The sequence below is a fragment of the Pristiophorus japonicus genome, chromosome 9 (assembly GCF_044704955.1).
Source record: "Pristiophorus japonicus isolate sPriJap1 chromosome 9, sPriJap1.hap1, whole genome shotgun sequence".
NCBI classification, from domain to species: domain Eukaryota; kingdom Metazoa; phylum Chordata; class Chondrichthyes; family Pristiophoridae; genus Pristiophorus; species Pristiophorus japonicus.
Window position 1 is genome coordinate 151809461 of NC_091985.1, and position 26210 is coordinate 151835670.

Sequence of the window (26210 nt, forward strand, 5' to 3'; positions counted from 1 at the left end):
ATAACCATGTATTCCCTGGCCATTAATGTCCTCCTTAGTTTGGTCTATCCCATGCTCTTTTCCTGTTTTTTTTTTTTAATATGTAAGCTAGTTTCATTTCTTGTCGATCTCCTTCTCCCTCCCCCCGCCCACCCCATTTAAAGCCTTAACCACCTCTATTTACTCTTGCCACGAGGATACTGGTCCCCCTCCGGTTCAGGTGGAGCCCATTCCATTGGTAAATTCCTTCCTGTCCCAGTGCCCCCTTTTTTCTAGAGTACTGAACTCAGAATCCAGCAATCCCTCATCATTCAATCAAATTTTAGTGCATTGTGCAGGATTTTGATCACTCCAATATGGTTTCAATTAGAAACAAGAGGGGTTACAAAAACACCTTAAAATGACTGTGGTCTTTCAATAGGTTGGTACAGAAAACATCGAGCTTCTTTGAGCCTACATGAGGAGCTACACCACATAGACCAGAAAAGCCCAGATTCAACTTCCAATTATGCCACCGTTATACTCAACATGCCCATGGATGTTGAGTGTAACAGAAAGAGGAAAAGGGATAAAAGCAAATTAGTCCCACTCTCGATCGCTAATCAATGACCTCTGCTGTATGTGCATGGGTGGGGATGTCAGCGAGAGCAGAACCAGGCTGGAGAACATCCCATCCTGTGGACGCACACTTACATTCACATATAAATAATGGTCACTTCCTCAAGGTACCAAAGGGTGATTAGCACCCATGTATCACACCAACAGGGAATGCATTCAACCCTTCCCCCATCCCCATTATATGTGCTTTTCTCAGATTCAGGTCAACACTATTCCTGGAAGACCTTGCTGTCATCGTTATCGGATTGAGATATGGTGGTGAAATTATTAATCTGAAACAGCACTGACAGTTTTAGAAAATATTTTGATTATACAAAAAATTTCAATTAAATATAGGTTTCTTAAACACTTTAAATGCTTTCCAAAACAACCACTGCAATAATTTACAGCCCACATTTCTACAATCATTTATTTCATTGCTCTAGACACCCATAGTTACGCCAACAGCTATTATTTGCTTTGCCTGTGCAACCAATGATACATGTAACTATTCTATACAAAAGGTACTTTTCTCACCTGTCAGTAGGAGGGGAGTCAGGTCAATGGAGATGTCATGCTGGTCACTTGTAAGCTTGCAGTTATGGCTTTCTAGGTAATCTCTGGGGCAGGCATATTCAGTCACCCATTCAATTTCATAGCGACAGTTCGTACTGGCAATCAGCTTGGGCTCTGTACCCTATTAAAACAAGAGCACATCATTTTCATTTAGTACATTAAAAAATCAAAAATTCAAATTCTACAGTAGTTTCTAATAATGCTTGAAATGCTTGTAAACACCAGAAAGGTTTCATGTCCAACAACTTGAAATCAAATTTTAATGTCAGTCTTAACACATTTAAACCTGTCTCCTATTTACACAGTTCACTACAGGCTGAACCTCCCTTACCCTCAGGACCTGGCCTGTTCTGGATAAGGGATTTTTCCAGCTGAGGGGTGGTCATGTTAAATTGGATGTTACAGACACTGAGCAAGGGGATATCAGGGCTGGCTGGCTTGGGAGTGCGGCACAGAGATCATTGGGGGGCGGGGGTGGATCGCGGGGTCAGGCCACCGATTGCGGGAGTCGGCAGCGAGGAAGGACTTCAATTTGTTCATGGCGGAGTTCTGCACATGCGCCACCCGCAAATGGTTCCGGATAAGAGAGTTCTGGACAAGGGAAGTTCAACCTGTATAATGGAATTGCTTCAAACATAGACCTTAAATTCTCTCAAGGCAAATTCAAAAATGTGCCTTAACCTTAATGAATATTAAAACCTAGAAAAATTCAAATCTATGTACAGAGATGGAAGAAAATGTTCAACCCACTGTGCCAGCCAAGTTCCACATTAAACTACCTAGAGCTATAAATTTAGTGGAACCTTCTTATCCACCACGATATGGACTCTCTTCCGTTTTGTGGAAATTGGACATTCCACCTCAACACTCATCAAGTTAACCAAACTTTGAAAGTCTCCTCTTGTGGCAGAGGTAAACCATGCCAAAAAACACTCCTATTTAGGAGTCACGCTTGATCACACCCTGACTTATAGACAGCATATCCAGAACTTTGGGAAGAAACTAAAGAGTAGGGTCAACTTGATTCAGAAACTCGCCAGATCCACATGATCAGACACTCAAACCCTCTGAACAGCAGCACTTATCCTAATGTACTCTACAACAGAGCACTGTTCTTTGGCATGGTTATCAAGTCTGCATGTCAAATCCGTTAATGCCCAGCTGAATTCTACAAGTATCACTAGTACACTTTTACCACCACCAACACCTTGGCTGCCCGTACTTGTAAACATTACACCACCTCACCTATGCTGCAAATATGCAGTCTCCAGAGAATACAACCACTACACCAGCAAAGACATGCTGATCCAGGCCAATTTGAACAAACTGCTGCCAGCCCATCACAAATCTAGGAGCCCATTTTGGACCGTTGCCAAAGCCCTTCAGCAATCTCCCAATAGCCATGACGACTGATGGCAAAAGGCTTGGAAGAACTATAACATACGGAATAGATTCCTTAGAGGACCCCACAGTACAACCTGAAGGATCAAACCTTCCTCGCAAACAGTGGACAACCATCAACCACCTCACAACTGGCCATGGTAGATGCCGCCACTTTCTCCATAGATGGAAGATAAAATCAACCCCCATCATGACCTTGGAGCACATCACTGAGCACTGGCCTCAGGAAATTCGCAGACAGCCCGCAAGATATCCACACTGTTATACCATAAACTTTGGCCTGGATATCTGACTTAACTATTGTCATTTGATTTGCTACAAGCATACAAAAGGAGGAAAAAATTGGTGGATAATGAAGGTTCCATGGTATAACATTGGTCCTTAATTTAAAATGATTTCAGTTTCATCTCTTGGCACACCATTAAACTGGCAGCAATTTTTTTTTTTTTTTTTTAAATGTCACTTCTTCCTCCACATTGTCATAATTTAAACTCAGCATTCTGCTTTAGTGACCAAAGGAAACCACCTCTCGAGTTTTTCTTGTTAAAAGTAACTTTCTAGCAACCTTGCTTTCTGCTAAAAGTCTATTGGACAAATCAAGAACTGGATAACTGGAGTGCAGAGAACGGTGGTTCCACTGTACTGTCTTCACAAGTCAACTGCTGTCTTGGTTAGACTGGGTTTGGCACAGCAATACGATTGCAGTCCTCAAAAATGGTTAAAAATTGGTTGGCTACCATTGGTTACCATTAAGGCCAATTGGCATCATCAACAATGCAAATAATTAACTGGGGCTGGGAAAGCTGGCAGTTTCCACCACCACTACAAATTAAGGCATGATTGATTTTTGAAATGAATACTGTAGACTCCAAATTTAGATTTGTATAAAATTCAGAATTTTTCACCAGGATTTAATAATCACATATTACATGCATAAAATGTACATCATTTCTCAATTTAAAAGGACAAACAATTTAAACAAAGGTTATCTTCTGTACAAACACTATAGGAAGCATATGAAATTAAAATAAAATTTGGTCTGGTCAATTAAGTGCCAAAACTCCCAAAGATAAGGTCACTAAAAAGTTCTGGAGATATGCACCATCCTCTTACAACAACCAGTCTGGGTATCAAATGAAACATCTTAAAAGATGTTCTACTAGAGACAGAATTGGGCAGATATCAAATAGCCCCAATAAATTAACAGCACCAACCACTATGTAAAATCTATGACCAAAATCCTTCCTTCAATTTATGGAGGTTCTGAGGTTGCAAGGGAAACAGAATTGTGCTTTTCCTCCATCATCCCCACCTCACCCCAGGAGAAGGCCAGCTTTCCACATTAATACAAATACAAATACCCTTCAGTCTACAAACCTCTCTTCTCCCAGAGGGGCAGATTAAAGTAATGGTGACTGCGGGTTTATGATCGCCACAAAATGCTGGTGACTTCTCATCTCCAGTATATTCTTTGGCATAGTGAAGTACTAACCTGAAACATAAATTGAAGAATGTGGTTAAAATCTCTCTGAAGTCTTTTGAGGTTTACTTGTACAAGGTGATAAAACTAGCTAAAAAAAAAGCATGTTGAAATTTGGAAAACAAGGCTCATGACACGAAGGCTAAGGCAATTACATTGGAGAAAAATAAGGGTTAGGAAAAAAAGACTTGGATTTATATAGCGCTTTTCACGATCACCGGATGTCTCAAAGCGCTTTACAGCCAATGAAGAACTTTTGGAGTGTCGTCACTGTTGTAATGTGGGAAACGTGGCAGCCAATTTACGCACAGCAAGCTCCCACAAACACCAATGTGATAATGACCAGATAATCTGTTTTTGTTATGTTGATTGAGCGATAAATATTGGCCAGGACACTGGAGATAACTCCCCTGCTCTTCAAAATAGTGCCAGAGGATCTTTCATGTCCACCTGAGGGGGCAGACGGGGCCTCAGTTTAATGACTCATCCGAAAGACGGCATCTCCGACAGTGCAGCGCTCCCTCAGCACTGCACTGGGGTGTCAGCCTAGATTTGTGCGCTGCAGTTTCTGGAGTGGGACTTGAACCCACAACCTTCTGACTCAGGCAAATGTGCTACCAACTGAGCCACAGCTGACACTTGACACACAGCTGAAACAGGAATACTGCTGTTTTTATGATCTGCAAGGTTAGCACTGTTCCTTCACTTTGCTAATTTTCTCTCCTTCAGAAGTGAACTCTTTTCTGGGGTACCATTCCATGGGCACCAGCTCTCTAATGCCATGCCCATAAAGCCATTATTACTGATCAAGTCTTGACAGCAAGCATTGTCAGGCTATTTGGATATAGGTAGCGTCACAACAGCGTGCAATCCGGTCCTCACCACCTATATCTCACACACCTTTAGCAGGAGTCATCTGATGCCCATCGGAAATGGGAAATTTAGTCCATTTTCTCCCAGGGTGCTAAAGCCAAGTTTAGCATCTCTTCTGCCGTCCCTGCTGAGATCAGCTCACACAGTCCTAATATTTAACCTGTGTCTTCTGGTTTTAATAGCTCAGTTACTCATTGGATAAACTCACAAAGCATCAGAAGGTTTAAAGCTGCCTTTCCAACAGTGCTCAATAAAAATGCCAACATTGCATATCAAAGCTATTCCTAGGATGGTGAGGACCAGATTACACGCCGATAACAGTGGGTAAAAGTAACGAAGTAGTAGAATCCCTTTTGTTCCAAATTGTGAATCCTTGGTGAAAGGGCGCGCGAGGAGTGAGCAAAGGGGTAGGGACAGAAGAGAGTGAGTGCATTCACATGGGGAAGCACAGAGAGCAACATTAAAAATACGGGATGCAGAGAAAAGAAAGGAGAGATGGTAAAGAAAAAAAAAGTGAGGAACTGGGAAGAAAAAAATATCAAGAGGCATGTCAAGATTTCATTGGTAAAGGCCCCTGTGTACATGGCCTGTAGAGACCAAAGTGTAGTGAAATGTAACCTCAACAAATGTACAAAATAAAGAATTCAATTGGGGGGGGGGGGGGGGGGGGGGGGCAGGGGGTACAATTATCTCCAGTACAAGATTAAAATATTATGAAAACTAGAAATCTTAGACGAAGCATTTCTAGAAACTAAGAACTCGCTGTGCACTGCGCCCAATATACAAATACAAACCGCATTTCAGATGGTGTCCCTGTTGTCTTCTGTCCTATCATTTTTATAGTATGCTTAGCATAGAAAGGCACTTCACAGAAGCACAATCAATTCAGAAGTTTAATCTACTTCAGAACTGTGTTGGACACACATGGGGCCGGATTTTATACTAGAAATAATGGTGGCTGGCCGAGAGGAACTTTCCAATGCAAAAGCCCACAAACTCTATGGGCAAGTGCAAGCCCAACAGCGTTCGCAACTGACCACATAATCCCACCCATTTACACCCATCATGAACTGTGCAGTTCTAGGCTGTCTGGCTCATTGCTCACAACATCAAGAGTCTTTTTTTCCCCTTCCAATATAGTCTGCATAGAAAACGTGCGCGTGCTCTGGAGTGCTGTCTTCATTGCTCTCAATTAATAGATCAAAATCTGTATTCCAAATCTGTGCACACATACCAACTTCCAACTGCCATTAGCCAAGCTACTCTGACTGCTGGTGACACACTGGAACACCTGCCTTTGACAAAACAACTGCTATGCAACTGGTGGCCAGATTATCTGGTTTCATCTCCAGATGCATCATTGCCAACATTTTGGCAGTGGCATTACGTTGCCAATCATTTGTGCAGTGGCTTCAGCAATTCCGTTTGCAATCCACAGCCAGTTAAGCGGTCTCAAATTGGCAATCTGATTTATCAAGGAGATAACAGAAGTGGCCCCAAGTTAATAGATTGCAAACACTGTTCCTTTCTTTGCACCAACCCCTCTCCCTCCCAATTATGTCAACTACCCAAACAGCAGTAATAAGTGTAAGACCTGTATCTGAATATACCCACAATGAACATGCATGCATTCATGTGTCTTGCATTTGGTCGCTGGTCAAAATGTTTAAGCAACTCCCACCCCTCCCCCCACCATGTCAATTCCATGTTTATTTCCACTTTTATCTGTAGACTTAAAATAGTGGACCCAGAGGCTGGAGACAATGGCCAGGATTTTACGGTCAGCGGCGGAGTGATGGCCTCAAAGACAGCAGTCCACAAAGTTTTGGCACACTCCGTGGTGTGGATTTCCACTTTTCCAATGTGACTTTCCATCTGGCACCATCTAGAGGATCTGTGGTGTCCAGCAACAATGATGTCATCAAGCAGGCCGAGCACCCAATCACATTGAAGAATTCTCAGACAGCAAACCAGTAAAAAGCAAGTTTCATCATTCACTTTAATAATTTTACACAAAGTAAAGGAAAGATTGGGACATACACATAGAATTAAGGTTGAAGCTGAAATATCAAACTTAATTTTTTTTTTAAATCTATGGAATTTATCATGGAATGGAGCAAATTAGACTCCACAATATAAAATTAGCTTTTAAGGACCACAGAAGTTGTTCAGTAGTAATTATGACTTAGTACGCCATTAAAAAAAGTTACACCTCATTCAACAAGGCTCAGTTTTTTCAAGGGTTCTTGCAGCAAGAATAGTCTGTAAAAAGTTGAAGTTCACATCAAATGACTGATTTCTAATTGATTCCATGTGTGAAGACTGCAACAATGCATCCTGTGGAGCTATCACTGACAGCAACTTCTGGATTTCCACATTTAACTGCACATCTGCGAATGCAGAAGTTGCTGCCAGTTTCAGAGTAATGACTACGAGCGGCAACAGTTTCGCCATGACTACAACCGCAAATTCCGGGCCAATGTACACCATTCTAAAGATTCCAGAGAAAGTTAAGAATCAGGAAAATATGATTGTTAAATACAATGGGTTACTTGTAAACGATCATGGAACTCCAAAGAAAAAATGTAGTTTGGATTAGGAAAATTGCAAAGCAGCTATCTGACTAAAAAAAGTGCTTCAGAACTACGAGAAAATGGAGGTTTCTAAAAAAATTAAAACATTATCCCAGTGTCCTTTTATAGCTGAACAGTCAACATTTTACAAGAAATTCATTGATACATTTACAAACATTCAATTACGGTAGCTCTCACTTCATTATATCATGGCCTCAGATGGCTCATATAAGATACCAATTATCAGAATTCAGTTGCAGTTGAAGTTTTACACTAAGTGGTTTCAATGTAATCACAGCATAAAAGCATGCAGTCAAGGGTCACACTTGAAATTCTGAAGTTGTATTGCATACCTGTCTTTACCAACCAGTTTTAAAGCATCTGTTGGTCGGCCAACATCAAATGCGGTAGATCCTTTCAATAAGCAGGCACTGCTGCCGGGCATACATGCTGACGTCTTCCCTGAAGGAGCTGGCAATTAAATAGACACAAATATACTATTAAAAATGAACAGAACTGAGAACTCCCCAATGGTGCTATATTATCGCATTTCAAAGTTACCAAGTATTGCAGGCCATTCAGCCCAACAGGACAATGCCAGTGTTTATACTCCAGCCAAGCCTCCCCCCCCCCCCCGCCCAAATCCTTCTTCATCTAACCCCCTCCTATCCCTTTCTCCCTCATGCGCTTATCTAGCTTCCCCTTAAATACATCTATGCTATTTGCCTCAACTACTCCGTGGTAGCGAGTGCCACATTCTAACCACTCTCTGGGTAAAGACATTCCTCCTGAATTCTCTGTTGGATTTATTAGTGACCATCTTATATTTATGGCCTCACCTACAAGTCTATATGCCTACCCTATAAAACCCTTTCATAATTTAAAGACCTCTCAGTCGTCTTATTTCTAGAGAAAATAGTTCCAGCCTGCTTCGACGATATGTATAACCTCTTGGTTCTGGTATCCGATTAGTATTCACAGTACTCCAAATGTGGTCTAACCAGGGTTCTACAGGTTTAATGTAACTTCTGCTTTTCAATTTTCTCTCTAGAAATAAATCCTAGTGCTTTTTTTTTTTAAAAAAAGGGCCTTAACATGCGTCGCTACTTAGTGGTTTGTGTATCTGTTCCTCTACCTCATTTAGACACTTATTTTCCAAGGACTATGTGGCTTCATTCTTCCTATCAAAATGTATTACTTCATACTTATCTGTATTGAAGTTCATTTGCAATTACACACCCATTCTGCCAATTTATTAATGTCTTCCTGTATTGTGTCGCAGTCCTCCTCTTATTAACTACACCCCCCAGTTTGGTATCTGCAAATTTTGAAATTGTACTGCTGATCCCCAAGTCCAAATAGTTTATGTAAATGGTAAACAACAACAACAACAATCCTCAGAACACCACTTCCCACCATATGCCAATCCAAGTAACTACCTTTAAGCCCTACTCTGTTTTCTGTTTTCTAGCCAGCTTGCTATCCATGCCGCCACTTGTCCCCTGACGCTACATGTTCTGGCCTTAGTCACGAGTCTACCATGCGGTATCTTATCGAAGGCTTTTTGGAAATCCAAACATATTGCATCTACTGCAAAACCCTCATCTATTCTTTATATTACTTCTTCAAAGAATTCAATAAGGTTGGTCAAGTATGACGCTCCCTTTTGGAATCTGTGCTGACTGCCAATGTTGCCTTTGCGCTGTGCAGCCACACAGTGCTTTCTATTCTCGCGCTGCCGGCTCTAAATAGGAAAAACAGCACTTGCGCTGTATTTTGAATGGGCCGCACAGCCCCTTAAAGGGGCCATGCACCCAAAACAAACATTAAAGGAAAAATTAACGGGAACATTGCTGACTATTCTATTATATTTCCAGTTTCTAGATGTGTTTCTATTACATCTCTGAATAAGGATTCAATTACTTTTCCTACCTCCAACGTTAAGCCATTTGGTCTGAAGTTTACTGGACTTGTTCTATCTCGCTTTTTCATAGAACCATAGAAATTTCCAGCACAGAAGGCGGCCATTTCGGCCCATCGTGTCCGCGCCAGCCGACCAAGAGCTATCAAGCCTAAAACCACTTTCCAGCTCCTGGTCTGTAGACCTGTATGTTACAGCAAGTATTTCTTAAATGTGGTGAGGGGTTATGCCTCTACCACCTTTTCAGGCAGTGAGTTCTAGACCCCTACCACCCTCTTGGTGAAGAAATCGCCCCTCAGATCTCCTCTTAACCCCAACTATTTTAAATCCATGCCCACTGGTTGTTGACCCCTCTGCCAAGGGAAACAGGTCCTTCCTATCCACTCTATCCAGGCCTCAATTTTATACAACTCAATCAGGTCTCCCCTCAGTTCCAAAGAAAACAGACCCAGCATCACCAGTCTTTCCTCAGCCAAAATTCTCCAGTACAGCCAACATTCTTGTTAATCTCCTCTGCACCCTTTCCAGTGCAATCACATATTTCCTATAATGTGGTAACCAGAACGGCACACAGTATTCCAGCTGCGGCCTAACTAGTTTTTTTTTATACAGTTCAAGCACAACCTCCGTGCTCTTGTATTCCCTGCATCTACTAATAAAAAAGTATTTCATATGCCACCTTATCTACCTGGCCTGCTACCTTCAGGGATCAGTGTACCTGCATTCCAAGGTCCCTTTGTTCCTCTACACTTTTCAGTGTCGCACCATTTAATGTGTATTCCCTTGCCTTGTTAGGCAGGAAACTATAGACCAGTTAGGCTAACATCTGTGGTTGGGAAGATGTTGGAATCCATTATTAAAGCAGTTGCAGAACATTTGGAAAAGCAAAATTCGGTCAGGCAGAGTCAGCATGGATTTATGAAGGGGAAGTCATGTTTGACAAATTTGTTGGAATTCTTTGAGAATGTAGTGAACATGGTGGATAAAGGGGAACCAGTGGATGTGGTGTATGTGGACTTCCAGAAGGCATTTGACAAGGTGCCACATAAAAGGTTACTGCACAAGATAAAAGTTCACAGGGTTGGGGGCAATATATTAGCATGGATAGAGGATTGGCTAACAGAAAACAGAGTGTCGGTATAAACGGGTCATTCTCGGGTTGGCAACCAGTAACTAGTGGGGTGCCGCAGGGATCAGTGCTGAGACCCCAACTATTTAAAATCTATATGAATGAATTGCAAGGAGGGACTGAGTAACGTAGGCAAGTTTGCTGACGATATAAAGATGGAGGAAAAGCAGTGTGTGAGGAGGACACAAAAATCTGCAAAAGCATAGGCTAAGTGAGTGGGCAAAAATTTGGCAGATGGAGTATAATGTTGGAAAGTGTGAGGTCATGCACTTTGGCAGAAAAAAAAAATCAAAGAGCAAGTTATTATTTAAATGGAGAAAGATTGCAAAGTGCCACAGTACAGTGGGACCTGGGGGGTGCTTGTGCATGAAACACAAAAAGGATAGTATGCAGGTACAAGTGATCAGGAAGGCCAATGGTATCTTGGCCTTTATTGCAACGGGGATGGAGTATAAAAGCAGGGAAGTCTTGCAGCAACTATACAGGGTATTGGTGAGGCCACACCTGGAATACTGCGTGCAGTTTTGGTTTCCATATTTATGAAAGGATATACTTGCTTTGGAGACAGTTCAGAGAAGGTTCACTAGGTTGATTCTGGAGATGAGGGGGTTGACTTATGAGGAAAGGTTGAGTAGGTTGGGCCTCTACTCATTGGAATTCAGAAGAATGAGAGGTGATCTTATCGAAACGTACAAGATTATGAGGGGGCTTGACAAGGTGGATGCAGACAGGATGTTTCCACTGATGGGGGAGACTAGAACTAGAGGGCATGATCTTAAAATAAGGGGCCGCCCATTTAAAACAGATGAGAAATTTCCCAGTTGTAAATCTGTGGAATTCGCTGCCTCAGAGCTGTGGAAGCTGGGACATTATATAAATTTAAGACAGAAATAGACAGTTTCTTAAATGATGAGGATACGGGGTTATGGGGAGCGGGCAGGGAAATGGAGTTGAGTCCATGATCAGATCAGGCGTGATCTTATTGAATGACAGAGCCGGCTCGAGGGGCCGTATGGCCTACTCCCGTTCCTATTTATGTTAGACCTCCCCAAATGCATTACCTTACACTTATATGGAGTGAATTCCACTTGCCACTGTTCTGCCCACCTGACCAGTACATTGATACCTTCCTGCAATCCGCAGCTTTCATCAGGTGAGGCAGTGGTTGAAGGAAAGGGTGGGTAGGGAGCCTAATTTGCCGCACGCTCCTTCTACTGTCTGCTTCATTCCCGCATGCTCTTGGCGATGAGACTCTAGGTGCTCAGCGCCCTCCTGGATGCTCTTCCTTCACTTTGGCCGATCTTGGGCCAGGGATTCCCAGTTGCCAGTGGGGATGTTGCATTTTATCAAGGTTTTGAGGGTGTCCTCAAAACATTTCCTCTGCCCACCTGGGGCTCGCTTGCCATGTCAGAGCTCAGAGTAGAGCGTTTGCTTAGGGAGTCTCGTGTCGGGCATGCGAACAATGTGGCCCGCTCAACGGAGCTGATTGAGCGTGGTTAGTGCATCAATGCTGGCGATGTTGGCCTGAGCGAGAACACGGACATTGGTGCGTCTACCTTCCCAGTGGTACTTCTCCAGCGCTGGAGATGTCTGCTGTATATAGTCCACGTCTCAGCCATATAGGGAGGGCAGGCATTACTACCCTATACACCATAAGCTTGGTGTCAGATTTGAGGTCCTGGTCTTCAAACATTCTCTTCCTCAGGTGACCAAAGTCTGTGCTGGCACACTGGAGGTGGTGTTGGACCTAGTCATTGATGTCTGCCCTTGCCGACAGTAGGCTCTCAAGGTATGGAAAATGGTCCACGTTGTCTAAGGCTGCGCCGTGGATTTTGATGACCGGTGGGGCAGTGCTGTGTGGTGGGGTCAGGTTGGTGGAGGACCTTAGTCTTATGGATGTTTAGTGCAAGGCCCATGCTTTTGTATGCCTCGGTGAAGGTGTTGACGATAGCTTGGAGTTCGGCCTCTGTGCGCAGACACAAGAGTCATCCGCGTTCTGCAGTTCGATGACAAGAGGATGGGACGACCTTGGATCTGGACTGGAGGTGATGAAGGTTGAACAGGTTCCCATTGGTTCTATAGTTCAGTTCCACTCCAGCAGGCAGCTTGTTGAGTGAGATGAAGATTTGTAGCAAGGAAGACAGAAAAGCATTGGTACGATGACGCAGCCCTGCTCAACCCCGGTCCAGATGTGGATTGGGTTTGTGGTGGTTCCGTTGGTCAGGATCACTGCTTGCATGTCATCGTGGAGCAGCCTAAACGGGGAGGACGACACTCCATCGTCCCTCATGGTTGACAGTGTCAGAGGCCCTTGTGAGGTCAAAGGCAGCCATGTACAAGGGTTGATGCTGTTCCCTGCATTTCTCTTGTAATCGTCACGTGGTGAAGATCATGTCCGTTGTATCTCTTAGTGGATGGAACCTGCATTGAGACTCTGGGAGGAGCTCTTCAGCCACGAGGAGAAGACGATCGAGGAGGATTCTTGATGACTTTCCCAGTGGCCGACAGCAGGGAGATTCCTCTGTAGTTACCGCAGTCGGACTTGTCCCCTTTTTTGAAGATGGTCCCGATTACAGCATCCGAGATATCCTCGCATGCTCTCTCCTTCCAGACAAGGCAGATGAGGTAATGCATTCGTGCCATTAGTGCTTCACTGCCATACTTTAGTGCCTCGGTGAGGATTCCATTGGTTCCTGTTGCCTTGTTATTCTTGAGCTGACAAATGGCCTTTTCTACTTCATGCAGGGCTGGGGTTTTGCAGAGATGGTGGCGGGTAGCATGCTGCGGGATGGAGTCGAGGGCACTCGCGTCGAAGAGAGTCTCAGTTAAGGAGATCTTAAAGTGCTCCTTCCAGTGGGCACTGACTGCCTCGGTGTCCTTAATGAGTGCCTCTCGGTTCTTGGCCAGCAGTGGGGTGGGGCCTTGGGTGCTTGGGCCATAGGTGACCTTGACTGCGCTGAAGAATCCTCGCATGTCATGGCTGTCGACCAACTGCTGTATTTACTGTGCTTTCTCCACCCACCATCTATTCTTTAAGTTGCGGGTTTTTTGTTGGACCTCGGCCTTCACCGCCTGTAGAGCTGCTTTGCTGCTCCAGAATTGGGTTGCTCCTTTAAGTTCAGAAATGTCTTGCGCTTTTGGCTTATTAACTCCTGGTCGTTCGTCAAACCAGTCTTGGTGTTTCCTGGTTTAGTGACCGAGCGTCTCTTCACAGGCACTGGTTATGGAGGTCGAGGGCAGACCAGGCGCTGTGGGCACTCTGCGTCTCAGGGTCATTTGAGGGTGGCTAGGTTGGCAGTGAGGCTCCGGCTGTATAGGGCTTTCTTAACTGGATCTTTGAGTGCCCCAGCGATGATTTTCCTGCGGCAATGTTTGTGGGCTATGTTGATGACGGAGCGGATTAGGCGGTGGTTCGTCCAGCAGTCATCGGCTCCTGTCATGGCGTGGGTGATGCGCACGTCCTTGCGGTCCTTCGCTCGGACGATGCCGTAGTCTAGCAGATACCAGTGCTTGCAGCGAGGGTGTTGTCATGATGCCTTGTACTTGTCCCTCTGACTGAACAAGGTGTTGGTGATGACAATGTCATATTCTAGCCATTTTGTCAGGAGCAGGGTACCGCTGGAGTTGGTTTTCCCTACCCCCTCTTTGCCAGTCACGCCTCCCCAGAGGTTTGTGTCCTTGGCGTTGAAGTCGCCAAGGAGGAGCAACTTGTCCATAGGGACTCAGGACAGGGATCATTTGAAGCTGGAGTAGAATTCCTCTTTGGTCTCATCTGCTGCGTCGAGTGTTGGGGCGCACTGCTTCGGGGCTAGGGTGAGCTGGCGAGGCGTGAAACGTTTGTTTATCCCGCAGGGGGAAGTCTCTGAGATGGCCCACCAGCTCATTCTTGATGGCGAAGCCAACTCAGTGGAGGCGGCATTCTTCTGGCTTGCCTTTCCAGACGATGTAACCTCCACCTAGTTCTTTGAGCTGGCCTCCCCCTGCCTGCTGGATCTCATTTAGGGCGGCGTTGTCGATGTCGAAGCGTCGGAGTTCCCGGGCAATGATAGCAGTTGTTGGTGTTTTCCATGAGGGTCTTGACATTCCAGATCCCTAACTTCATTTTGAAGGGTGGAAGATGTCTGCACGAGAGTTCTTTTAACGTGGGGTGGCCGTTGCACACCAGCTACACCACGGGCTTAGCAGAGCACGGTCTTTGTCCAGTGGCAAGGGAGTCCAAGACGATTGGAGACCAAGCTCTGCTGTATGGGCCTAGATGGTGGGAAATCCAAGGTGTGGAGGGTGAGGGATTTGAGGCAATGCTTCACTCTCCCAGGGATTAGTACTCAGCTGAGGGCAAACACTGGGCCTTGTTCACGTTTTTTTGCTCCATCTTTGTTTCTGGGTGGGTCGCAGGAGAGGGTGGCCACCACCATTACACGTACCACGCGTCCATCACGATTCCTCCAGTTGTCTTCGCCTCCGTAGTCAAGTGGGACCAGTGGCCAAAGGGACGTAGAGAGGCCAATGGGGTCGGGTCAGCTCCGTAGTCGAGTGGGGCTGGTGGCCGAAGGGAAGTCAGGGTGCCAGCAGGGAATAATTAAACCCAAAGAGTGAAGAGGCCAATAAATTAACCCGAACCCAAGGGGAAGACGACATTTAAACCCAAACCCGAAGATGGGGGGGGGTTTTAAAGAAACAAATTTCAAAAGTCAATAAGGAAGACCCTAGTTACTGACAGCAACCACAAGTTAAGAGTACAACTCTCAGACCCAAGGCAGAGTACAATAATTAAACCCAAAGTGTGAAGCGGATAACAATTAAACCCACGCCCATGAAGGGGTAAGGGATTATAATAAAACCAAACCTTAAGGGAGACGATGAAAACAGGGAGCAGACGTGCACAACGGCTGGCAACCTCCCACCAGGAACGCAGCCGCACGGTCAAGGCTCGCACACAGCCCGGCGGTGCCATGGTGCCACTCGGTCAGAGACAGGAAAGGGGGGGGGGGGGGGGGGGGGGGAAGACTTTCTTTCCTCACGACACCGGGTCAATCAGACTTTCTTTTCTCATGCACCGGCTCAGTCAGTCAGACTTTCTTTTCTCATGCACCGGCTCAGTCGGTCAGTCAGACTTTCTTTCCTCACTACTACAACACCGCAGCAGCCCACAATCGCCGCGCTGCGGTATATATAGGAATCACATTAGCTGCCCGCCAGTACTCCAGTACTATTCCCTTTTCCAATGAATTTTTATATACACGTAATAGTGCCTCTGCAATCTCTTCCCCAACTTTTTAATATATGTGCGGATGCAATCCATCAGGACCAACGGTTTTATCTTCTCTAAGTTTGATTAGTTTATTATCTCTCCCCTTCCGATCTTAAATGTCTTTATATCAGTTTTGATTTCCCCAAGAGCCAATTAGGAAGACCCGAATTACTGATGGCAACTGCAAGTTGGTGTCAAATTAAATGAGGTACAAGGTTCATAAACTATGCAAGCTAGAGAAATTCATTAGCTGAAAAGAAAATTTAACTGACCTATATCTCTACAAATATTGATATAGATGTCATCATCCTCAGGAGAATCGACCAAATAGCCTCCAATGTTCTTTATCAGTGGATTTAAATCACGTTTCTTCCCATCTTCATCAAAAACATAACAGGGAACCTTAAAAACATGGTTAATTTTTAAACAGAGGTTAATAAACATGTTCTTAAAGCTTATGCATTTGCCCACTCACCTAACCTGTCCAAGTCACCCTGCAGCCTCTTAGCATCCTCCTCACAGCTCACATCACCACCCAGCTTAGTGTCATCTGCAAACTTGGAGATATTACATTTAATTGCTTCATCTAAATCATTGATATATACTGTAAATAGCTGGGGTTCCAGCACTGAACCCTGCAGCACCCCACCGGTCACTGCCTGCCATTCTGAAAAGGACCCGTTTATTCTGACTCTCTGCTTCCTGTCAGCCAACCAGTTCTCTATCCACGTCAGTACATTACCCCCAATATCATGTGCTTTAATTTTGCACACTAATCTCTTGTGTTGGACCTTGTCAAAAGCCTTTTGAAAGTCCAAATACACCACATCCACTGGTTCTCCCTCATCCACTCTACTGGTTACATCCTCAAAAAATTCTAGGAGATTTGTCAAGCATGATTTCCCTTTCATAAATCCATGCTGACTTGGACCGATCCAGTCACTGCTTTCTAACTGCGACCCCTGGTTCTAGACTCCTCAGACAGGAAACATCCTCCCTGCATCTACTCTGTAAGCTACGCTGAGAAGCAGCAATCAATCTAAAAGTAGAACAAACAGCAACACATCACTTTTCAGCTACAGAACTGGAAGATACAGCAAGCACCTCAGAAATATTTAAATAAAGATTGTTACATTTTTAAAAATACCTAGGATGTACACCTACAAGTAAACTACTCCCTTTGGATAGCATTCAAGCTTCCACCAGGTAGTACACAGGAGTAACATAACTCACTAGCATGTTCCTACACTTCTAAAAGCTATCTGAACTTTCACCTTGACCCAAGTCCCATATTGAGTTTCAGATATTTATTACACCACATGATACAAACTTAAAACAAGTGATATTTCATTAGCTCAGAAATACTCAAATGTGGCTGGAACAGCAACACATTAAGATTAAAGCACATGTATTTAATGACACTTGAGAAACATTTTGGAAAATGTGTGTTTTACAGAATATACACAATAATGGGCATTGTTCACTCTCCCTGCATTCATTTTCTTTATTAATTATAGCCCTCTTAGGGATTTAAACTCCAATGGCAATTATTAACAGTTTAAAATTAAACCAAGCAATGTAGGGTAGCTGCAATTACCTCTTTTATAGGGTTGAAGGTGCTCTTCTTACAAGCTACAAAACTCTTCCATTCAAAGTAGTGCACACAGTCAGAAGTTGCCACAAATTCAGGGGTACCCTGGATAAACAATTAAAATGAATTAGGATCAAAATTAGAAACATAGAAATTTACAGCGCAGGAGGAGGACATTTCGGCCCATCGTGTCCACGCCGGCCGCCAAAGAGCCGCACAGCCCTCGGTCAGCAGCCCTGAAGGTTGCATATAAACCTATGAACAATGAACAATGGTGGAAAGGTAAAGAGCACCCAGCCCAACCAGTCTGCCCCACACAACTGCGACACGTTATATTGAAACCTTCTACACTCCACCCCAACCGGAGCCATATGATCGCCTGGGAGAGGCAAAAACCAGATAAAAACCCCAACCAATTTAGGGAGTAAAAACACTAGGGAAAATTCCTCTCCGGCCCATCCAGGCAATTAAAACTAGTCCAGGAGATCACCCTGGCTGTATTAGATTCCCTGCAGTACTTATTATATCTGTGCCGGCCAACAAAAGGTTATCCAGTCTAATCCCAATTACCAGCTCTAGGTCTGTAACCCTGCAGGTTACAGCACTTCAAGTGCCCATCCAACCATCACTTAAAAGTGGTGAGGGTTTCTGCATCAACCACTCTTCCAGGCAGTGAGTTCCAGATCCCCTCTGCATAAAAAATCCCCCCTCAAATCCCCTCTAAACCTTCTACCGACCACCTTTATACTATGGCCCTTCATAATAAACCCCTCCACCAATGGGCCCTTGCTATCCACTATGTCCAGGCCCCTCAATATTTTGTACACCTCAATGAGGTCTCCTCTCAACATCCTCTGTTCCAATGAGAACAAACCCAGCCTATCCAATCTATCCTCATAACTAAGATTCTCCATTCCAGGCAGCATCCTAATAAATCTCCTCTGCACCCTCTCTAGTGCAATCACGCCCTTCCTCGAATACAGCGACCAGAACTGCACACAGTACTGTAGCTGTGGCCTAACCAAAATATTATACAATTATCCTAACTGGCAGAATGATGTTGAATAACAAAGCTGCTCTTTGGTAGCAAACTGTTTGATATACAAAATGACAATAAGCAAATATTAAACACAAATTGATGCAATGCCACCAAATGGGCAACAGTAGAAACCTTAAAGTGAGAAACAGATTTGTTTGAGTGACAGGAGCATTCTTTCAAACTCCTCCCCACCTTTTAAAAACCTTCTCAAAGGCCAAGTTTCAGCCAAAATTTCCAACCTCATGGGCCAATGTCCTCTCCCTCATATATTCCTAGTTATTATCTGTCCTCATGCTGTTAAAGCACCTCAGACATTTTCTATGTTAAAGGAACTACAAAAAATGAAGTTGCTGTCTGGGATCAAATTATTTACTTCAGGACATGTACAGTCAAGACAAATATTGCCATTTCTAAGCATTTTCCAAAGGAAGCTCAGTACTGGAAAGAACCTCTCACTGTTGTTTCTCAAGCACAGTACAGCGAGAGTTCAGTTCAGACCAGCAGTCCCGATTGGACGTGTGATTTTTCTCATCTTCCCCAGACAAACCATTCATATGGCCTCTTCAGGAGGTTAGCTAGCAATTTAGCTCCAGTTACAGGCAGTTTTGTGCTGTGGATTCAGACCCATTAGGAATTGGGTTGAGACTGCCCAAACCAATTTCATGTCAGGCTGTTACATTCAGATAACATTCAACCTGAACTGTGACCCGAGTCTCAATTGGTTGAGCAGATTGTGCAATCTTCAAATTACAGAAGCTCAAAAAGTTGGACTCCACTTTATACCAATTTTAAATTGGAAGATAACAACGTGTATTTATACTGCAGGATAAGCCCCACGCAAGTTTCACAGTCTCAAATGTAGTGAAACGTCCCAAGGTGCTGCATGAGTATTATAAGATAAAAAATTTGACACTGAGCTGCACAAGCAGAAAGAGGTAGGTTTAAAAGAGCGTCTTGAAGGAGGCAATAGAGGTAGAGAGGCGGAGAGGTTTAGGCAGGGAGTTCCAGAGCTTGGAGCCCAGGCAACAGAAGGCACGGCCACCAATGGTTGAGCGATGATAATCAGGAATGCTCAAGAGGGCAGAAAAAGATTGTGTTTTATTTGAAGTTTACTCATTAGCTGATATTTGAGTCAGTATGTGCACCTGGGCAACATGAAGTCCCCTGCCAATCCAGTATTAAAAAGTTCTTTACATCTATTTGTGGATACTCAAAAATCGGTCCTAACTGAAATCTCTGGCAAATTGATCGGAGATTAAACTTTGCAAGAAAGAAAATGGCTGAAGCTGTAGAACTTCACACGTATGAAACTCCTCAGACTACTCATGATATTCTAGAGAGTGCTTGCCAGAAATGTCACGTGAATCCTGCTTTGGTTTTACTTCAACTCAGTGCTATATAAATTTCTCTCAATATTCACAAACTGCTTGTGTCGAGCACCCTCTGAAATAATCAGAATATTGCAGCAAAAAAAATGTGCTTTGCCATTGTAAAAGCTGCTACAGTATAGAAACAATTTGAACAGCCAGCTCTGACCAGTTCTATGAAAACATTCACATGATTCAACTAGCATTATCTTTAACAACCAGAGATAATCTTCAAACAACTCACCCCCAACATCCTATTTAAAGATTGACCCATGTTCTAAACTGCTATGGTGATGACACAGCAAACCACATACTCACCAAGGTTTTACCACATAAGAAATTGATGCTGCTTTGGACGGTTTGAACAGAGTCTTGTTCTGAACACTTCTGGGTAGTGTTGTACTCAAAGTGATGCACATCCCCGGTCTGGAGTGCAAAATCACCTGTAGGAAGCAAGAGACGTGTTAACTAAATGAATTCAGTGCTCATGATCATATGTAGTTACTGTGTTAAACTTGCATTCGCATGTTAACGCGGAGAAAAACATCCAGAGGTGCAAGAAACAAATGACCGAGTCAATGAAGGAGATAAGGCGGGCTAATCAAATGCTTGGTTCAAGAGGTGGGTTTTAACGAGGATCTTGAGGAGAGAGGGGTGGAGAGGCAGGCGGGAATTGCAGAGCATGCGGCTTTGAGGGCTGAAGGTACGGCCACCAATGGTAGGGACCATGGACAAAAGACAAACACTGAAAAACTAGATCATTGATCTTGGAAGTGCGCTAACTGTTCTTTAATGAGGGTAAAATCGTGAAGCCAGCTGACCCAATTAGGAAAGTCTTTTGTGACAATTTAGATTTCAGCTGGCTGATCTTCCTTTCTTGTGTCCTATCAGATGCTTTCTATGTCTATTCATTAGGTAAAATCAATACAAGGTTCAGCAAAGGGGCCACCCATGTCTTGGGTCCCTTCCAATTGGAATGTGCTGATTAGTGAGCACAATAAGGACATTTACTAAAGACAGCCTTAAGGTGCATCGGTGTGTTGAGATCAAATCTTTTAAGCTTCATTAGGTGTATATCTCAACGTCTATGTACTATGCATTGTACCATGCTTCATTGTGTAATGAGGAGTTTTGTTTACTGCTCACATAGCTCAATATTAAAACAAAAAGCTTGAGTTCACATGAAAGAACCTACAGATCAACGGAGTGGAGAAATAGCTCCTTATATTAGGACACAGCAAGAGATACATATACCTGTAGTAGAAAAGAGGATCACAGCAAGGTCGTGCAATTTTGGTTTGAACTTTTAAAAAGGATAGGCAGCCTATAACCAGGGTAACTGTAGACCAGTTAGTTAATAGAATCCTTAACCCAAGATAGAAGTAATGAGCATTTAGAAATACATCGGTTAATCAAGGTCAGACAGTAGAGATTTAGTAAAAGCAAGGGTTTTTGTTTGAAGAATGTCTAATTGGATAAAGGAAATGTTGATGTAGTGCGTATGGATTTTCAGAAAGCATTCGGTAAGGTCTCAAAAGGAAATGTAGCAGCACAGAAAGTCTGTTGACCAGCAGAAAACAAAGTTAGGGTAAATAAATGTTACTCAAACTGGAGACGGATGGAGGTGGCAGTGTACCACAGGGATCAATGATGAGTTCACTTTTCTTCTTGGTATACTTGATGTTTTGCACCTGGGCATATGGAGCACAATCTGAATTGGCCAACAATACAAAAGTAAGTGTTTGGCCAACAGCAAGGAGGACTGTTGAAGACTTCAGGAAGATAAGCAGGTTAGCGGAATGGACAGACTGGTAGGTGGAAAATGCAAGTTAATGTGGATGTGAGGCAATACATTGAGAAGGGAGTGCATGCTCAATGGAGAGATGTTGAAGGATGTGGATAAAGAGACCATAGGAACATAGGAGCAGGAGTAGGCCATTTAGCCCCTCGAGCCTGTTCTGCCATTCAATGAGATCATGGCTAATCTGCAACCTGACTCCTTTGGCCCACACCCCTTAATGCTATGGGTTAACAGAAATCTATCAATCTCAGATTTAAAATTAACTGACCTAGCATCAACTGCCGTTTGAAGAGTTTTCCAAACTTCAGAGTTGGTCAGAAACAGAGTGCATCATAACCAGAGTGCAAAAGTTGGGAATTTGGAGAGTGTGAATTCAGTGCAGAGGGGGAAGGAGGTACTGCATTTTGCCTCCAATACTTGCAGTGCTTTGTGTTACAGGTAAACATTTCATTTCATCTATCTATAACTTAAACTAGATCAAGTAATTCAATAAAAAAATATATGACCTTAGTTGATAAAAAACAAACTTTAATGATATAAATAAAACAAGGTTATATAGGGATGGCAGTGCAGATGGTGTGCCGCAACTGCAGCATGTGGGAGCTTGTGGAGAGCATTGTGATCTGGACAACCACAACTGCAGTGTCTACATGTCGAGGAACTTCAGCTCAGAGTTGTTGAGCTGGAATCGGAGGTGCAGACAATGCAGGGCATTAGGGAGGGGGAGCGAGATACCTGGACTTTGTCACACCCCTTAGGTTAGGTTGTGGTACAGGTCTGGTTAGTGGTGAGAGACAGGAGGGTGCGACTGAGTTACAGGTATGATGACCCCAGGTGCAGTGCTGGGAGAGTCTCAGACTTTGCCCTTACCAAACAGAGGATGAGGTTCTTGCTGCCTGTGTGGATGAAGGCACAGTCTGCAGGGTAGTTGTGCAAACTGTCCACAGCATCATGGTACAGAAGGCCCTTCCGGGGGGGGGGGGGGGGGGGCTGAAAAGAAATGTTGTAGTGGTAGGGGACAGTGTAGACATGGGATAGATACGGTTCTCTGTAGCCACGACCCAGGGTTCCAGAGGTTGTGTTGCCTGCTTGGCGCCAGGATTAAAGGATATCTCCTTGCGGCTGGAGAACAACTCGGGAGTAAGAGGGGAAGGATCCACTTGTCATGGTCCAATGACATAGGTAGAACTAGAAATGAGGCTCTGCTGAAATAGTTTGAGCTAGGGTCAAAATTAAAACAGAACCTCACCAGGTTAAAAAAATCTGGATTGTTACCTGAGCCACTTGCAAATTAGCATAGGTACAAACAGATTAGAAGGTTAAATGAATGGGTCGGAATGGTGCGGGAGACAAGGGTTTTGCTTCATGGGGCACTGGCAGCAATACTGGTAAAAGAGGGAGCTGTTCCATTGGAACAGGCTTCACTTAAACCTGGGACCAGTGTCCTCGCGAATCGAATAACTAGGGCAATACACAGGGTTTTAAACTAATGAAGTGGGGGTGGGAGGATTGAGGAAAGGGTAAATTAAAAAGCAAGAGAAATGTCAAGGCTGTAGAGCGGAGTAGCAATTTGGGTAAAAATAAGCAGAGTGGGTCAGGAAGGGAGCTTAAAGGTTGTAGGACATTAGTGACCAAGGTGAAAACAAGAAAAAAATAGAAGAGTGAAAGCTAAAGGCACCATATCTGAATGCACTAAGCATTCGTAACAAAATAGATTGAATGAGAAATAAATGGGTTTGATCAAATAGCCACCATGGAGATGTGATTGCAGACTTCAAAGATTGGGAACTAAATACTGCAGGATATTTAACTTTTAGGAGAGAGGCAAAATGGAAGCGGGGGGGCTAGCCCTGAAACAATGGCATAAAGATAATAGAAAATGTAACCCCGCTATTCAAGAAAGGAGAGAGAGAAAATAGGGAACTATATAGACCAGTTAGCCTGACATTAGTACAGAAAACACTAAAATCTATTAGGGACGTAGTAACAGGGCCTTTAGAAAATCATATGATTGAGCAGAATCAATACGGATTTATGAAAGGGAAATCCTGTTTGACAAATCTGTTACAATAAAGGGGAACTAGTGAATGTGGTGTATTTAGATTTTCAAAAAGCATTCAAGGTGCCACACAAGAGGTTATTATACAAAATTAGAAGTCATGGGATTGGGGGTAATATTAGCATGGCAAGAGGATTGGTTAACGGACAGAAAACAGTAGGAATAAATGGGTCATTTTCAGGTTGGCAGGCTGCAACTAGTGGAGTGCCGCAAGGATCAGTGCTGGGGCCTCAGCTATTTACAATCTCTATTAATGACCTAGATGAGGGGACCGAGTGCAATATATCTAAGCTTGCTAACGTACAAAGCTAGGCAGGAAACTAAGTTGTGAAGAAGATGCAGAGACTGCAAAGGGATACAAGTGATTGGGCATGAACATGGCAGATGGAATATCATGGAGAAATGTGATGTTATCCATTTGGCAGGAATAGAAAAAAAAAAGTCCTTTTTTTTTAAAATGATGAGAGATTGGGAAATGTTGGTATTCAAGAGGGACCTGGGTGTCCTTGCCATAAATCAAAGTTAACATGCAGGTCCAGCAAACAATTAGGAAGACAAATGGTATGTTGGCCTTTATTACAAAAGTAAAGTCATCTTACTGCAATTATATAGGGCCTTGGTGAGACTACCTAGGATACTATGTTGAGTTTTGGTCTCCTCAAAGAAAGGATATACTTGCCTTAGAGTGCAGTGAAGGTTCACCAGACTGATTCCTCAGATGGGGGAGGATTGTCCCATGAGAGATTGAGTAGACTAGGCCTATATTCTCGAGTTTAGAAGAATGAGGGGTAATCTCATTGAAACATACAACATTCTTAAGGGGTTTGACGATAGATGCAGCGAGGATGTTTCCTCTGGCTGGGGAGTCTAGAACCAGGGGTCACAGTCTCAGAATAAGGGGTCGGCCATTTAGGACTGAGGAGGAGAAATTTCTTCACGCAGAGGATGGTGAATCTTTGGAATTCACTATCCCAGAGGGCTGTGGATGCTCAGTCGTTTAATATATTCAAGTCAGAGATCGATAGATTTTTGGATAGTAAGGGAATCAAGGGGCATGGGGATAGTGCAGCTGAGGTAGATGCTCAGCCATGATCTGACTGAATGGTCGAACAAGCCTGAATGGCTGAATGACCTACTACTACTCTTATTTCTTGTGTTCTACTACCCATGTAGTAAAGTGTTTCCCAAGTTCACTCCTGAAAGGAATGGCTCTAATTTTTAGGCTACATCCCGGAGTCCTAGATTCCCCAACCAGGGGAAATGGTTTTTCTCCATCCATCCCATCAGTTCCCCTTAATAACTTGAAACCAAAAACTGGCAGCAGTGCGATTCAAACCCACACCGCTGCAGATACTGGAGCCTTAGTGCACCAATCGGCCACACTTCTCAAATAAATCATTCCCTAAAAAGCAGAAGTGCAGGTAAATAAAGCCATAAGGATTGACAGAATTTGGGGCTTTATAAATAGAGGCAGAGTGTACAAGAGTAAAATAGTAATAAACTTCTACAAAACATTGACTAGGCCAGTTAAAGTACCGTATGCAGTTTAGGGTGTCTCATTATAAACAGGGCCATCGAGCTCAATTGTACAGAAAGCTAAAGATGAGGGGTCAGCCAGGAGAGAAGCAGAGAAGACACAGAACCATGGGGAGAGTAGGGCTGTGGGATCCATTTTGGATTGATCTAGGAAGGAACCAGCATGGGCCAAATGGCCACCTCCTGTGCTACAAGCTTCTCTGGTTCAGTCTTACAACTTCCCCTCGTCATCTTGCATAATTTTACATGCAACAAAATTGTAAATTATACCAAGCTGCACTCTAGTACAAGTTACAAAACAAGAAAGTGTGGAATGACAAAAGGCAGTTTAATAGTACAGCATACTTTAAATGGAGAAAAATTGCAAAGTGCTGCAGCATAGAGGGACCTGAGGGTCCTTGTGCATGAAACACAAAAAGTTAGTATGCAGGTACAGCAAGTAATCAGGAAGGCAAATGGAATGTTGGCCTTTATTGCAAGGGGGATAGAGTATAAAAGCAGAGAAGTCCTGCTGCAACTGTACAGGGTATTGGTGAGGCCTCACCTGGAGTACTGCGTACAGTGTTGGTCTCCTCCATATTTAAAGGAAGGATATACTTGCATTGGAGGCTGTTGAGAAAGTTCACTAGGTTGATTCCGGCGATGAGGAAGTTGACTTAAGATAGGTTGGGTCTCTACTCATTGAAGTTCAGATGAATGAGAGGTGATCTTATCGAAACATAAGATAATGAGGGGGCTTGACAAGGTGGATGTAGAGAGGATATTTCCACTCATAGGGGAAACTAAAACTAGGGGATATAGTCTCAGAATAAGGGGCCGCCCATTTAAACTTTAAACCTGAGATGAGGAGGAATTCCTTCTCCCAGAGGGTTGTAAATTTGTGGAATTCTCTGCCCCAGAGAGCTGTGGAGGCTGGGTCACTGAATATATTTAAGGCGGAGATAGATTTGAGCAATAAGGGAATAAAGGGTTATGGGAAGCAGGCAGGGAAGTGGAGCCGAGTCCATGATCAGATCAGCCATGATATTAAATGGCAG

The 26210-nt window shown here is 43.7% G+C and overlaps 1 protein-coding gene across 1 annotated transcript in view; it reads right to left on the bottom strand.

The window, feature by feature from the left end:
* igf2r (insulin-like growth factor 2 receptor) overlaps nt 1-26210 on the bottom strand; it is a 205297-nt gene that overhangs the window by 124580 nt on the left and 54507 nt on the right. Inside the window, exons 3-8 of the mRNA XM_070889968.1 lie at nt 20096-20220; nt 17378-17476; nt 16053-16182; nt 7833-7950; nt 3931-4045; nt 1114-1273 (exon numbers count right to left, since the gene is read on the bottom strand). Of these exons, the coding sequence (XP_070746069.1) occupies nt 1114-1273; nt 3931-4045; nt 7833-7950; nt 16053-16182; nt 17378-17476; nt 20096-20220 (747 nt within the window). The remainder of the gene's footprint in view (nt 1-1113; nt 1274-3930; nt 4046-7832; nt 7951-16052; nt 16183-17377; nt 17477-20095; nt 20221-26210) is intronic.